The sequence below is a fragment of the Hyperolius riggenbachi genome, chromosome 2, assembly GCF_040937935.1.
Source record: "Hyperolius riggenbachi isolate aHypRig1 chromosome 2, aHypRig1.pri, whole genome shotgun sequence".
Taxonomy (NCBI): domain Eukaryota; kingdom Metazoa; phylum Chordata; class Amphibia; order Anura; family Hyperoliidae; genus Hyperolius; species Hyperolius riggenbachi.
The window spans coordinates 183865679-183880290 of record NC_090647.1 but is presented as its reverse complement, the minus strand read 5'-3'; the positions used below and the strand labels follow the sequence as shown (position 1 = coordinate 183880290).

Genomic DNA, 14612 nt, shown 5'->3' with positions numbered 1-14612 from the left:
AGTGGTTAGCTGCATTGATGTTCATGTGTACCAGTTTACATACAATTATTTAGATTTGTGCATAATTGCATTTGATTTGTATTCAAGGGGCTCCATTCATAAAATTTTTGCGGTAAAAAAAATCTTGAAGGGAAAATACTGCATCCGTATTTTAGACTTTTGTGTGCTAATTCATAAAAATGTTTACACTTGCGATAAAAGGTCGGGGAATTCCTGCACTAAACTAGGGTGCGGCCTTAGTTGATACATTTTCTCTGTGCAGAGACAGAGTTACAATAAAGGAGACAGCGCCAACTTCCCTTTAGGCTGCATTTCCACTTATGCGGTGCGAATCACCGAGGTAAAAAATTGCATGCAGAAGCGAATTTCGCATGCGAGTCCATGCAAATTTTCATGCGATTTCGCATGGATGACAATGTATGCGAATTTAACCATGGCAGTGCTGGTGTGCTTTTCCATTGTTTCTATGCACATGCTTTTCCATTGTTTCTATGCACATGAAAATTCGCATGCCCAAACCTCATGCGAATTCCCTATTAAATACATTGTATGCGATTCGCATAGCGGTATGCAAATTCTGATGGCTCTGACATGCGAATTTTTTCTGCACATAAAAACGCAAAGGAATCCTGACAAGTGGAAACAGTCCCATTCACTTGTATTGCTATGCGAAAAACACATGCGAATTCGCGATAGTGGAAATGGGCCCTCAGATGTGCATTTTTTTTTTAAACTGCCTCTCCTTGCCCTGAGTCCTCTCTGAATCTGTCTAATAATGCTACATACACACTTGAGACCAATTTTACCCCATTCCATGTAGTATATGTCAGCGCTGCGTAATATGTTGGCGTTTTATAAATACAATAAATAATAAATAAATAAATAGTATGAGAGCACACTCTACACAGTCTATTCTATTGAGCTAAACTCCCCATCAGATAAAATCTTTGCAAGATGCTGCACACAAAGATGCTGTACACATTCAAAAGATCAGTATCTGCAAAAAATCTGTTCCTGCAAAAGATCCGTTCCTACAAAATGCATTCATAGATCTAGTGCACACCAGAGCGGGTCGGCAGCGTTTTTCGATTTGCTTGCGGATGTGGAAACGCTTGGGTAATGTATTTCAATGGGCTGGTCCACACCAGAGCGGGAGGCGTTTTGCAGAAACGCATACTTCCGGGCTGCTGCAGATTTTGGATTGGCGTTTCTGCCTCCAATGTAAAGTATAGGAAAAACGCAAATCGCTCTGAAAAACGGCAGTTCAGAGAGGTTTTGCAGGCGTTTTTGTTACTGTAACAATATATGAAATCTACTACACCAAAAACGCTTCCCAAAACCGCAAAATGGTAGGTGAAACGCTACAGAAAAATAAGAAAAAGCGTTTCAAAATTTTCTTGCCCAACACAGTCATGGGCCCAGGAGGTTAATGCAAAAAAATTGCTCTCAAAAACGCTTTTGCAAATCCTAGTGTGCCCCAGCCCTTATTGAAGACAGTTGCTCAGTCCAGCTGCCAGAATAGTGTGAAAACGAGTAAGCTGGCCAACAGCCTACTACCGTACCACCATGGCAAGTCTTTGACACTGAGTGAAGAAGATTTTGGAATTCTCAGTCAAAGTCTCCGCCCCACTACCTGCGACTTGGATCCTGGCCCAACTGGATCCTTAATGCAGTGCCAAGAGCTGATCAGGCCAGCACTTCACAAAATCACTCAGTGCTCCTTGCAAAGTGGACTTTTCCCAGAACTAAAGAAATCATAAAACCCCTCTTGAAGAAACCATCACTAGATCCTGATTCTGTGACCAACTACAGACCTGTGGCGAACTTACCATTCCTATCAAAAGTTATCGAGAAAGCAGTCGCCAACCAGCTAGAAGCCAGGCTTACAGATAACAACATCTTTGATACTTTTCAGTCAGGATTCAGGAAAAGGCACAGCACTGAAACGGCTTTAGTCGGAGTAATGAATGATCTACTTACTGCAAGGGACAATGGTGATTGCTCAATTTTGATTCTTCTTGACTTGTCTGCAGCATTTGCAGGCTCCCTATGCTACATGATTTCTGTCATTTCGCACTGTATTGGCCTGAGGAAGTGGGCTCAGACCCGCGAAACGCGTTGACTGTGCTCAAATAAAAATCTTTTGTAAGTTTACAGAGATTTCGTCATTGAGGTAAGATACCTCATTTTTCTTTTTCGTTTTTAAACTGGTTTTAAAAGCTTTTATTCAAATCAGGGCGCCTCTTTCCCTTATTGTGCCTACTCTATGGAAGTCACTTCCACAATCAGTACAAGAGGCTCCTTCTCTGGACAGCTTTAAAAAAAGGCTAAAAACTCACCTCTTTTCCCTAGCCTTTGAGATTGCATAATGCAAGGTCATAGCGCTTTGAGTCTCCAGGTTCAAAAGCGCTATAAAAATATTATTGTTATTGTTGTTATCTTTGTAAAGATCCTTTCCAAGGAGTGCTTTTATAAACAAAGGAGATACTTAGAATGGCTGGCCCCTGTTTAAAAGATATTTGCTCTTCTTTGGAAACCTACATATTGCTAGAAAGAGTTTTGAAAAGCGCTTGGCTAATGTACTTGAATGGGATGGAGCACTCCACAGGCCCCCAACCGCCCCGTTTTCGGCGGGACGGTCCCGATTTCGGGGGGCCATCCCGCTGTCCCACACTGCTTCCCCCCCCAGGTCCCGGCCGCTGGGGGGAGAGGGAAAAAAAAAAGATTGAGGCACCAGCCCCGGATGCGGCATGGATGGCCGCCGCCATTACACTTCTCCCTCCTTCCCTCCTAATATGCCCCCCAGTGTCCCCTTCCCCCCGCAGAGTAAAATGGGCAGTAAGTCTTACCACTGCCTCCCCACTGCGTACCGGGATCTCCTCTGATCTTCTCGCTTCCTGCTACGTCACAGGAAGCGAAGAAGACCAGATGGGATCCCGGTATGCAGCGGAGAGGCAGTGGTAAGACTTACTGCCCGCTGCCCATTTTACTCTGCGGGGGAAGGGGACACTGGGGGGCATATTGGGAGGGAGGGAGAAGTGTAATGGCGGCGGCCATCTATGCCGCATCCCGGGCTGGTGCCTCGATCTCCCCCCCCCCCTCTCTCTGCCCACCCACGGTCACCCTCCTCCCCACCCACTGGCACCCTCACTCCCTTTTGGGAGTAAATAACATTGTTATTTTACAAAAAAACTTTTTTTTTGTGTGGGGGTGGGCGTGGCTAGGGGGTTGGGGGTGTGGCCTAAGTGTCCCGTTTTCTCCCATTAAAATGTTGGGAGGTATGACACCAGAGTGATGCGATTTTCTCCCAAATGCAAACGCGGGTCCTGCAGCATTTCTGTGCTTTTGTGAGGCGACTCAGCCTCAATTTTAAGTATTGGAAAATCGCTCTGAAAAGCGCTAGATCAGAGCGATTTTCCAAGCATTTTTGTTACAGAAGAGATTCAGTTCCCGCTCTACTGTAACAAAAAATAAAAAATGCTACAAAAATTGCTGGGCATTAATTAGAAAATCGGTAGGCACATGCCTAGAATCGCTTTGAAAAATCACTTCGAAAAAAAGCGCTGAGCATTTGCAACTACGCTAGTGTTTTTTGGTGTGCACATACACATGCGCCTGGTGCCACATAGGCGTAGGGCGTGAGGGTAGAGGAGGCCAGGAGTCATGCAAGCGGGACATGTGAGAATTTACACTGCACACAAGCACTGGGGGGAACATTTTACACTAAAGGTGGCCATACATCATACCATTAAAAGGTCCCGTTTTTCACTAATTCCATAATTTTAATCGGTTGTCCCGAGAAATCGAGCTTTTTTTGATCGATAAATCTGATCGAATTTACAATTTTTGGAGATTGGACATGTTGGAAGGTTCAGACCAACTTTATCAAGAATTGTATGGTGTGTGTGATAGATTGTCAATTACTTGACATACAGATCCAATCAAATTTTTTTCTCTGAGCTTTCAATTATATTATTCATGATTGGGGAAACATTTAACATAGGTGTGTGGTACATTGGTCAGATTTTTGAATTGTTACAATCAGTTAGAACAATTGATTGCTATTCTTGAATTGAACAGATATTTAAAAATTGTATGGTGTGTGGCTACCTTACGGGCGAGAGTGGCCAGCAGTCCGTTGCATACGTCTGTTGTCCGGATATTGAACGCTGCTACTGCCATGCTTGTTGCAGCACCAATTGATTTGAAACCATTATAAATTGGGTGGTCGATTGGGCTGCAAAATCAGTAGATGTATGGACATCGATTGACTTTATTAGCAGCTTAAAAAAAAAAATTTGACTGAAGCCAGTACGTCAATGCTTTCTCCACTGCCATCAACTAACATTAGGACCCAGCTGTCTGCGGTAGTGTTGTCCGGATCATGAACGATTCGGATCTTTGATCCGAATCTATTTTGTGAGTCGAATCATCAAAATGAGTGATTCGGATCGCAAAGGGGGCGGGGCCAGGAGCGACACGCCCCTCTCTCAGCGGGAAGCGGGGTCCTGAAAGCAAAGCAGAGATGGATCGCTCTGTTGAAGGGGAGGCAGCCTTGCACAGGGACTGGTAGATGAGAGAGAGGGGGCATCGGTGCCACTGCCAGATATGTGTAGAGCACACATACTGGCTATAACGTGCTGCTGATTATAGGCTGTCTGTTCCGTAGTTGTGCACAGTGAACACATTGGAAACTTTTGGCACAACTCAGTAACGTTACAGGCAGCATGCTGGGCTAGGACAGGGCAGGCGCTGTAATTGCTGTACAATATGATCCTCCTGCACTGCTCTATACAGCTGCACTTCACTTCTGGGAATGCTTTGGGGAATGGGAGTTGGGAGTATACAGATGAACATATAGGTGAAATATATGTAAAGCATATGATTGCAGCATGTGGGTATTGTGTGCAAACAAACATTTCTGCTCTCTGCTCACCCCTCCTCCCTTCTCTGTCCACTCCCTGCCCTCTGTCCATCTTCTCCCCTTCTCTGTGTCCACCCCCTTCTCCTGTCCTGCTCTGCGGCCCGCCTGCCAGCCATCCACACACGCCCACTATGCGCGCCGCCGCAGCTTCTCTCTCTCTCTCGCAGCCGTAGGAGGCGCGCTAGGAACGCCATCTTGACAGACAGAACGACAACATCAGTAATAGCAGTTCGAGAGTGAAGGCAACCGCCATACAAGCACTGCACACCGGCAGTCTTCTGCATCCACAGAGACTCGCCGGCCCTGCTATCGTTGCCTTGTGGCTACTAAGCGGCCAGGGCCTTGTTGTCTAATGAGTGCCGGGGGAGGGCTGCGCTGTGACGGGGAGCTGAGCTGCAACACTGCGGTGCCGGGCTAATGTGAGCAAGTCAGCCAGGAATCCAGTGACCACTCTTGTGTGCAAATCCCATCGCCCTATCTATCCACCACCCAGGTACCCTATACACGCCGCTGCCCGCTATGCTATATGCGTCACGTGACCACCATCAGCCAGGGGCGGCTGTGCAGGGCGCGGTCATGTGACTGCTGCTGCTCTCCACGTACGTGCTGTGTACATCTGTTTATTCTACAGCTATATAGGTAAATACTATTATTGCACGCAGTAAGAGGCAAATACTGCATCTGCCATGGGAACTGCTCTGCTGTAGTATAGAGAAGTGCTTCAAAATTAAACATTCTGCAATATTTGTGGCAGAGGAAGCAGAGATAATGCAGACTAGGAGAACTTTATACAAAGCTACTCTGATTTGTAACATTCAAGCTGTCGGTTAATCGTTAGTAGAGATCAGCAAGAAGTCAATTGTTCTTATGATGAATGCTCTTTTTTGTATGCACACTGAACTGGACCAATCTATGTTAGAAGAAACGTCCCTAGTCTACCTCAGGCCACCCAGTGGGAAATGTCATGGGACAGATCTTTAATCACAGCACCCTCTACAACTTAAAGCGCGGTATCGTCACTATAAAAATCAAATTTCAACAGCAACTGGTCTGAGTATATTAAGTGATAAAGATGCTAATCCTGCATTCAAAACATTTTCTGTTGTTATGATTTGGAGTTTTCATATACCTTAAGACCACAGGCCCTTTAGTAGTCGTGCCAAAGAATTGCATGCTGGGGGTTCTTTTTATCTATAATCCTCCTCTTCCCTTTATTTCCCTGTCTGCTGCTTATCTAACTGTCCCTCAAAGGAGCTCACAATCTAATCCCTACCATTGCCATATGTCTATATTATGTAGTGTAAGTACTGTAGTCTGGGGCCAATTTTAGGGGGAAGCCAATTAACTTATCCATATGTTTTTGGAATGTGGGAGGAAACCAGAGTGCCCGGAGGAAACCCACGCAGACATGGAGAGAACATACAAACTCTTTGCAGATGTTGCCCTGGCTGGGATTCGAACCAGGGACCCAGCGCTGCAAGGCGAGAGCGCTAACCACTACGCCACCGTGCTGTTTTGCTGTTTACAAGCAAGGCTGAGGTGACTCAGTGATTGGAGGAGACAAGAAAAAAAGTAAAGGGCAGAAATGACATCACGAGTTAGCATTTACTGTGGGCAAAAGACATGGCCCCCACCACTAACAGAATTCTCGTCATTTACTATATAACAGTCACTGAAATCAAAACGTGGACAGTACAATACGGGCTCTATTCATAAAAAACTTGTGGCGTAAATACTTGTAGAGGTAAAATACCGCAGCGGTATTTTACACTTCTGGGTGGTCATTCAAAAAAATCTTGAAAGCTGCGATGCAAGAGCGGAGATCTCCCGCTGAAAGCTGGCGGTAAGCTGTCGGAAGGCATGCGGAAACACTTCAGCCGGCAGAGTCCCTCCGTGCACTGCTCTCTCTGGGAGGTCAGTCCCATTCACTTGTATGTAATCCGCAAAATCAGAGGAAGCGGTATTTCCCGTCCACATACCGCTTCCTCTAATCTTTATGAATGGCCATTTTGTTACTTTTTTCTAGATAAATCTAGAAAAACACTGGAGAAGGCGGAAATTTCTCGCTCTGCTGGGGGATTGTAGATTTTCATGCGGGAACAGCTTTTATGAATGCCCACTTTGCTAAATGGACGGGAAAATCCGCTGTTTTGAGCGGAAAACTTGCGGTAAGGTTTTATGAATAGAGCCCTACATGTTATTTAAAGAGTCTGAAGCGAGAATAGATCTCGCTTCAGACCTCATATATAGCAGGGGCACGTGTGCCCCTGCTAAAACGCCGCTATCCCGCGACTTAACAAGGGTCCCTGTCCCCCCAAATCCCCTCCGTAATGCGGGGGAGCGCTTCCGCATTGGGGCAGGGCTAACCGCCGCAGCCCTGCCCCACGCGCGTCTGTCAGCGCGTATCTCCGCCTCTCCCCCACCCCTCTAAGTCTTCCTTCACTGATAGACGCGCTGGGAGGCAGGGCTGCAGCCGTTTGCCCTTGCCTCCAGGAAGCAAAATCAGCGACCAAGTCTGCGACCAAGGTTTGCGGGGGGTGGGTTGGGGGGTCAGGGACCCTCCTTCAGCCGCGGGATAGCGGCGTTTTAGCAGGGGCACACATGCCCCTGCTATATATGAGAGCTGAAGCGAGATTTAGTCTCGCTTCAGTGTCTCTAAGTAGATCAAGTTTTTATCTACTTATATATGTGTTTTTTTCCCTGGAATAGTATGGCTGTTAAACTGTTGTAATTGGTTGAATAGTGTGGGTGTATTTCTTACTACAACCTACCTGAAACCTAATGCTGGGGATACACGGTACGTTTCTGTACCGTGTATCGACCAGCTGATCCGGTCAGCTGATAATATTCAGCTCGCCCGATCAAGCCGCTCGACCCGCGCCCGCGGACAATGGCAGGGAATCGAGCGCTGATAAGGAAGCGCCGGCAGGGACGAGCGGTAATCGGTCCGCGCTGGCGCGGCTGGAGTCGATCTGGCGACTAATCGGCCGCCGGATCGACCCCCGCCGCGTGCACGCGGATAGATTCCCGTTTGTCCCCGCCGGCGCTTATCACCCACTCGATTCGCCGCTATTGTCCGCCTGCGGGGATCGAGCGCGGAATCGATCCCCCGCGGTGATCGGACACGTCGGATATGATCAATCGAGCCATCAGCGGCTCGATTGGTAAGGGGGGCATCCAGCCGAGTATGCCCAGCATTAGCCTACGTTCCAGTGGTGTATTGCTGTGCAATAAACGGTCGTATTGTAAAACTGAATGTTGCAGTGCAATGCAATACCTATGCAACAGTGGTTTAATGGCGTGCAGCATCCCAACGCAGTGTTATGAGAAGCATAGTTTTCATTGACTATATGCAACACAGCACGTGGATACTGTGCGGTACGACTTTTTCATTGCGTTGTGTTCCTGCTTTTACAGGGAACACAACGCCCACTGTCAATATAGCCTAAAAGATCAAGAGGGTGTTGTCCACCCAATCATGTTAGCAAAATTTCCCTTTTAGGTTTCCTGATGGGTCATCTGCAGAAGACGAGTGCCAGGAAAACTGTATTTGATTGGCTCAATTCCAAGTTGCTTAGAAAATTCAGCAACATTTTCATAAAGTTGGAAAACCTAGTCGCTCACTAAAGGTGGCCACTAACTGTCCAATTTCTAGCGAAAAATCGTTCGAGCGATCTGAAATTCTGATCGGACGAAAAATCGTTCACTACACCATCAACTTACCAATCTTTGCTTCCTATCTATCACGACCACCAAGAAAATCCAAATTTTCGTTCGACGAAAATTCATTCGGGCGACATTTTTTTCACTCGTTCATAATCGATTGTGTCTACCAATGGAGATTATTTACAACCAATCTGATCAGAATTTCTGATCGCTCGAACAATTTTTCGCTAGAAATTGGACGGTTAGTGGCCAGCTTGAGATTAATACTTTGAGACCGGAGGGTCTAAACATAGATATTGATCTTGTCTGTTTCTTGGGCGATAATTGAGCTAACTCTTTTTCCTATAATATATATATGTGCTGTGCTGTGTAAATAATGTATGGTAGTAAGAAGGATGGTGGGGAAAGATAGTAATTGTATGTGTAGGGGTAGGTTGTAATTTCTATGTGATACGAGATCTCAACTTATCGTAACCCTGTTGGGCTCTGCACAGTCGCGCATGTTGGGCGGGGAAATATGAAGGGAGGAATGTATGTTATGCCCAATATGTGGGACAGTGTCTTATACGTAACATAAATCTGGGTTTTAGTCCAGCATGAATGCATGGCTAATTAACATGCACGAGAATAGAACATTGTTATTGGTCAGAGAGGAAGGGGAGGGAGCTGGTAGCTAAAACACTCCGCACCAATCACTGTTGTGACGAAACTAGTAGGGCGGGACCCAGGAAGTGGCGCGGAGTGTACGAGCGGTGGGAGACGCCGAGACGGACGGACGGCTGAGCGTGCGGCGGCCGAACCGGAGTAGTGAGGTGAGAGAGCCCACCAGAGGCCACCGATACGGGGGAGAGCCCGTAAAAACTCATGCTGGATGTTTTTATGAAGAAATTGTAAGTGCAATAAATTTTAGAAGTGAATATTTTAAAACAGTACTATGCTATGAGCAGTTTTTATTTTGAGGTATACACAACCCCTATGACAACAAGGAGACAAGGTCGGCAGTGAGAGTTAGAGGTCGGGGGTGACCCGGGAATTACCCCAAGGCGATAATTAGACCTGTAGTGGTCTTAACAAAGGGTGAGTCGTTTTCCATCAGTTGGTGTGGTGGTGGTGAACTACAAGTAAAAGCATCTAAAGATAGGCGGACATTTGGGAACAGCTGCAGTGCAGCAAGAAGCTGTATAGGACTGGGTTGCCCTAATATATATGTTGAATTAGTTTAAATGATAAAACAACATATTTTTCTTATGAAATCTTTATGGTATGCGTGACTATGGGTGTGCCAGGTTTGCGATTAGGGGTGTGGCAGGGGTGTGGCTTAAAGAGAACCAGAGATGAAGCACCCTCTTGTATTTTACCTTATACATCAGTGGGAACATGACAGTAAACACCTAATCTGCTCTTTGTTTCATTGTTCTCTGTTTAATCTGACTGTTATCACCTCTGATAAGAATCCCCGACTGAGCACTCAGTCTAGCTTTGCTACAGAAAGATTATAGCTGAGTCTGTCTTCTCTGGTGTCTTTTCAAGCCCAAGCCTGCCCCCTTGTGGCTCTGCTATGACTTAGCTATAGTTATTCCCTGCAAAGCCAGACTGAATGCTCAGTCCGGGATTCTTATCACAGCTGATAACAGGCACTTTTAGCAGTGAGGATGAAACAGAGAGCATGGTAAGTGTTTTCTCTAATGTCCTTACTGATATATATGGTAAAATACACAAAGGTGCTTCGTCTCTGGTTCCCTTTAAGTGTCCCTCTATCTCATCTCAAAAAGTTGGGAGGTATGTACTTATAATGGTGCTGGGCCAGGACCTGGACGGTTACTATATCATAGTTTACTATAAGAGATTATACTGTATAAGAAATATGCACTGAACACCAACAGTCATTCTTGGATAGATGAAGCAATTTACAGTAATGTGTTTAAAGAGAACCAGAAGTGAGAGGTAGATGGAGGTTGCCATATTTATTTATTTTTATATACCAGTTGCCTAGTTGTCCAGCTGATCCTCTGCCTCTATACTAATGCTGCATTCACACTTGAGATAAAAGTCTCTGGAAAAGGCAAGATCACAGACCAATTTTACCCCATTCCATGTAGTATGAGAGCCATACCTTCACAGTCTTTTCTATGGAGCTGAACTCCCCATCAAATAAAATCTTTGCAAGATGCTGCACACAGAGATGCCCGTACACATTCAAAAGATCATTATCTGCAAAAGATCTCTTCCTGCAATAGATCCATTCCTGCAAAATGCATTTATAGTCTATGAGATCTGCAGATCACCATACACACCTTGTTTAACAGGCAATCATCTGCAGATCATCAGATCCACCAGGATGGATTTTCAGATCTGCAGATGATTGCCAGATATGCAGATGAAGTCTGTTAAACAAGGTGTGTATGAGGATCTGCAGATCTCATAGACTATGAATGCATTTTGCAGGAATGGATCTATTGCAGGAAGAGATCATTTGCAGATAATGATCTTTTGAGTGTGTACGGGCATCTGTGTGTGCAGCATCTTGCAAAGATTTTATCTGATGGGGAGTTCAGCTCCATAGAAAAGACCGTATAGGTATGGCTCTCATACTACATGGAAGGGGGTAAAATTGGTCTGTGATCTTGCCTTTTCCAGAGACTTTTATCTCAAGTGTGTATGCAGCATTATACTAATACTTTTAGCAATAGACCCTGACTGACTGACATGTGACTGAACTAGTCACGTTTGTTTCAGGTGTTGTGATTCAGACACTACTGCAGACAAAGAGATCAGCAGGACTGCAAGCCACCTGAGTTTTGTTTAAAAGCAAATACATATGTCAGCTTCCATATCCTACATGTTCCCTTAAAACTATGCCTGTGCAGTTTCCAAAGGTGCCCACTTATGATCCAATCTTTTTTTGTACAATCTTACCACTTCTATGTAATATGAGGGGCGGCCTAAATTATGTGTTCAATATATTCACTCAGATTACCCTTCTACTGCACATATTTGGTAAGATTTGACACAAATATTGGATCCACCATAAGAGGGCAAATACCCTGCCACTGAGATGTGCCATAAGTGACCACTTATCAGAGCTACTAATAGACTGTTATGGTCTGGGGTTTGCTGGCCAATGGCAGAGCCAGATCATCTGCAAGGCAAACCTAGGCAGCTGCCTAGGGCCTGTAGAGTCTAGGGGCTTGGTGGATGCGAACGCCACCAAATCTTACAACAAAAGCCAGGTGTCCATCAGCGGTGGGCAAAAACTGCTATCTTGCCAAAGGCTCCATTTCATCTTGATCCTTTTCTGGCCAATGGAGGATGCGGAGTGTATCTGACTGACATGCTATGCATGACTACCAGGCACTGCGTTTCCTCTCTCTCGTAGCCCGCATGATAACAGACTGTATAATGGACAATTACTGGCCTCTGATGCACTCAGCATCACTGATCACATGCTCTGGTTTTCCTGTTTGAAATTCCTTTCCTTCCAACTATTTGGAAAAAAGGGTCATTTTTTGATACCAAGAAGAAAAAGCAAATGAACATTGGCCTCTAATTGGCGCCAGTTGTGACTTCCAGCCCTGACAGGAAAATAAAAAGGAAGAAAGCACTTGCTCTGGCTTGAAAACCTGTAGTAAAGAAAAAAAGTACAATTATTAGGCATCTTTTACACCTGACACAATTTCTGTGCAAATTGCGGTTTTTTGCGACTTTGCATTTCCCGCATACCTAATGCAAGTCAGTGGCATCACATTGGACATGCGTTGTGTGAATTTTCAAATTCCAATTTTCTGTAGAAAAAACTGCCTACATGCTTGCTTTTTCTACACAATGGACATGCACATTGTATATAATTCCAAATGTGAAAATGTAAAAGCGAATTTTAGTTGATTATATATAATATCATTTACATTAACTTCCTTGGTGAGCATGGGAACATCGGAATGCGAAAATTTGCATAAAACACAGCTTAGGAGTCTTTTAGTTAATCAATTGGCCAAACAATGATACTGTATAAATAGAGGTGGCCCTGTTATGCACTGGTGTACCAATAGGGGATGCGACCCCCCCCCCCCTCACCTCGGGCTCTCCTCTCAGCGCTCCCCCTCCTGCAATCATTGGTGGTGTTCGTGGCAGCAGCGGCGGTGGCGGCAGTATGAATACATTACCTCCTTCTCGCCGGAGCTCTTCCGTTCTCTAAGTGCTTCATTCAACTTCCTGTGTAAACTGGAAGTTGCACTTAGAGAACGGAAGAGCTCCGGCGAGAAAGAGGTAATGAGTCATCCTGCCGCCACCGCCGCTGCTTCCACGAACACCACCAATGATTGCAGGAGGGGGAGCGCTGAGAGGAGAGCCCGAGGTGAGGGGGGGGGGGGGGGAATTCCCCCCCCTCCCCACCGATCTGCCACACTCTCCTCTTATGCTGCTGCCCCCCAAAAGTCCCTGAGCGGGCCCTGGGGGGTGGGGGGTAATTTTTTTTTCCTTTCATGTTGTCACCCTTTATAGGCTAAATTAGGCCTGCAGTGTCCATGAGGGCTCGTCTCCACTATCGCGAATCCGCATGCGTCCAACGCATGCGGATTCGCACATGTAATGCAAGTGGATGGGCCTGTTTCCACTGTAGCGTTGTTGAGGTGCGTTTTTTTCAGCGGTAAACGCACAAAAGAGCCAACGAATTCGCCTGCGAGTGGAATGCATGCGAATCGCCGCTAATGTATTTAATAGGAAATTCGCATGCGGCTATGGTATGCGAATTTTCATGCGAATTCGCATAGGTACCAATGTAACTCCAAACAGGCAGTGACATGGTTAAATTCGCATATACCCTCACCTATGCGAATTCGCGGCAAAAAACGCGAAAAAATTCGCATCCGCATGCTATTTCATGCAATTTCAACAGCGGTGGAATCCAGGCGATTCTGCACCGCAATAGTGGAAACGAGCCCTGAAGGGTATTGCTGGCAGGGAGCCACTTGTGTGCACTAAAATGCCTCCCTTCAGGACCAGCACAAACTGGATACAGCCCCAGGGGAACACATTTTAGATGGATGGGTCCGTCGGTCATCCCGAAACCTAGCATTGCGCACTGGGTTGTTCCCTTTCTGTCTGCAGAAATTGATAGCATGGATTGATTTCCTCTGGAAAACGTTTCAAATTATGATCGGACAGCCATATTGTGGCATCGATCTCTAGCAGATTTAATCCTAATGATCGAATCTGCCGGGTAACATTGATAAGTGTATGGGCACCTTATTCCCTGCAGAACATCTTTGGCCAAAAGATTGTAAGCCTGCCCACCAACGCCAAGGTAGACTCCTCTCGGACAGGTCCTACACTGCACTACGCTACCCTACTCTAATAGATGCTAGTCATCTTTTACCTCGTGTGTTTTTTTTTTTGGTTTTTTTTTTTTAGTAAAAAGTATTTGTATATTCTATTCTGGGGCATGATTAGCTGGGTGCCTTTACTGTGTCTCTGTGATGTTCCATTTCTGAAATATTCCCTCTTCCTCTGTGAAGATCAGATTACTAAAGAAAGGGACTTCACAAAGACAAATAGCTAATTATGATTCATAGGAAAATAGCATGTTTACTTTGTTTGATGTCCCATTTCTCGGGCATTCCCACTTCCCCCTACAGGCTAGCAGAAAATGGGAATATCTGCAGAATGGGACTTCACAGACACTACACAAAGGTAACCATGCTTCAGACGAGAACATACAAATACTGTTATCTAACACTACATCTCCCAACCTGTATGCCCTACCCTATCACTACAGTCACTGTCAGTCTGTCTAACCCTACATCTCCTAACCTGCATGCCCTACCCTATCACTACAATCACTGTCAGTCTGTCTAACCCTACATCTCTTAACCTGTATGCCCTACCCTATCAGTACAGTCACTGTCAGTCTGTCTAACCCTTCATCTCCTAACCAGTATGCCCTACCCTATCACTACAGTCCCAGGGAGTCTGTCTTACCCTTTATCTCCTAACCTCTATGCTCTGCCCTATCACTGCAGTTAGTCAG

At 45.6% G+C, this 14612-nt stretch overlaps 1 protein-coding gene across 5 annotated transcripts in view; it reads left to right on the top strand.

Annotated features, from left to right (window-relative positions):
* FBXL3 (F-box and leucine rich repeat protein 3) overlaps nucleotides 1-14612 on the top strand; it is a 107280-nt gene that overhangs the window by 33572 nt on the left and 59096 nt on the right. For 2 of the 5 annotated variants that reach the window (XM_068267886.1, XM_068267888.1), the window contains exon 1: nucleotides 5073-5417. The exons of 2 other annotated variants lie outside the window; for them this stretch is intronic. Coding sequence is in view for 1 of the 3 variants with exons in the window: in XM_068267885.1 (XP_068123986.1) it covers nucleotides 5451-5563 (113 nt within the window). In the remaining 2 variants the exon portion in view is untranslated. One more of the 5 variants, XM_068267885.1, reaches the window with a different exon arrangement.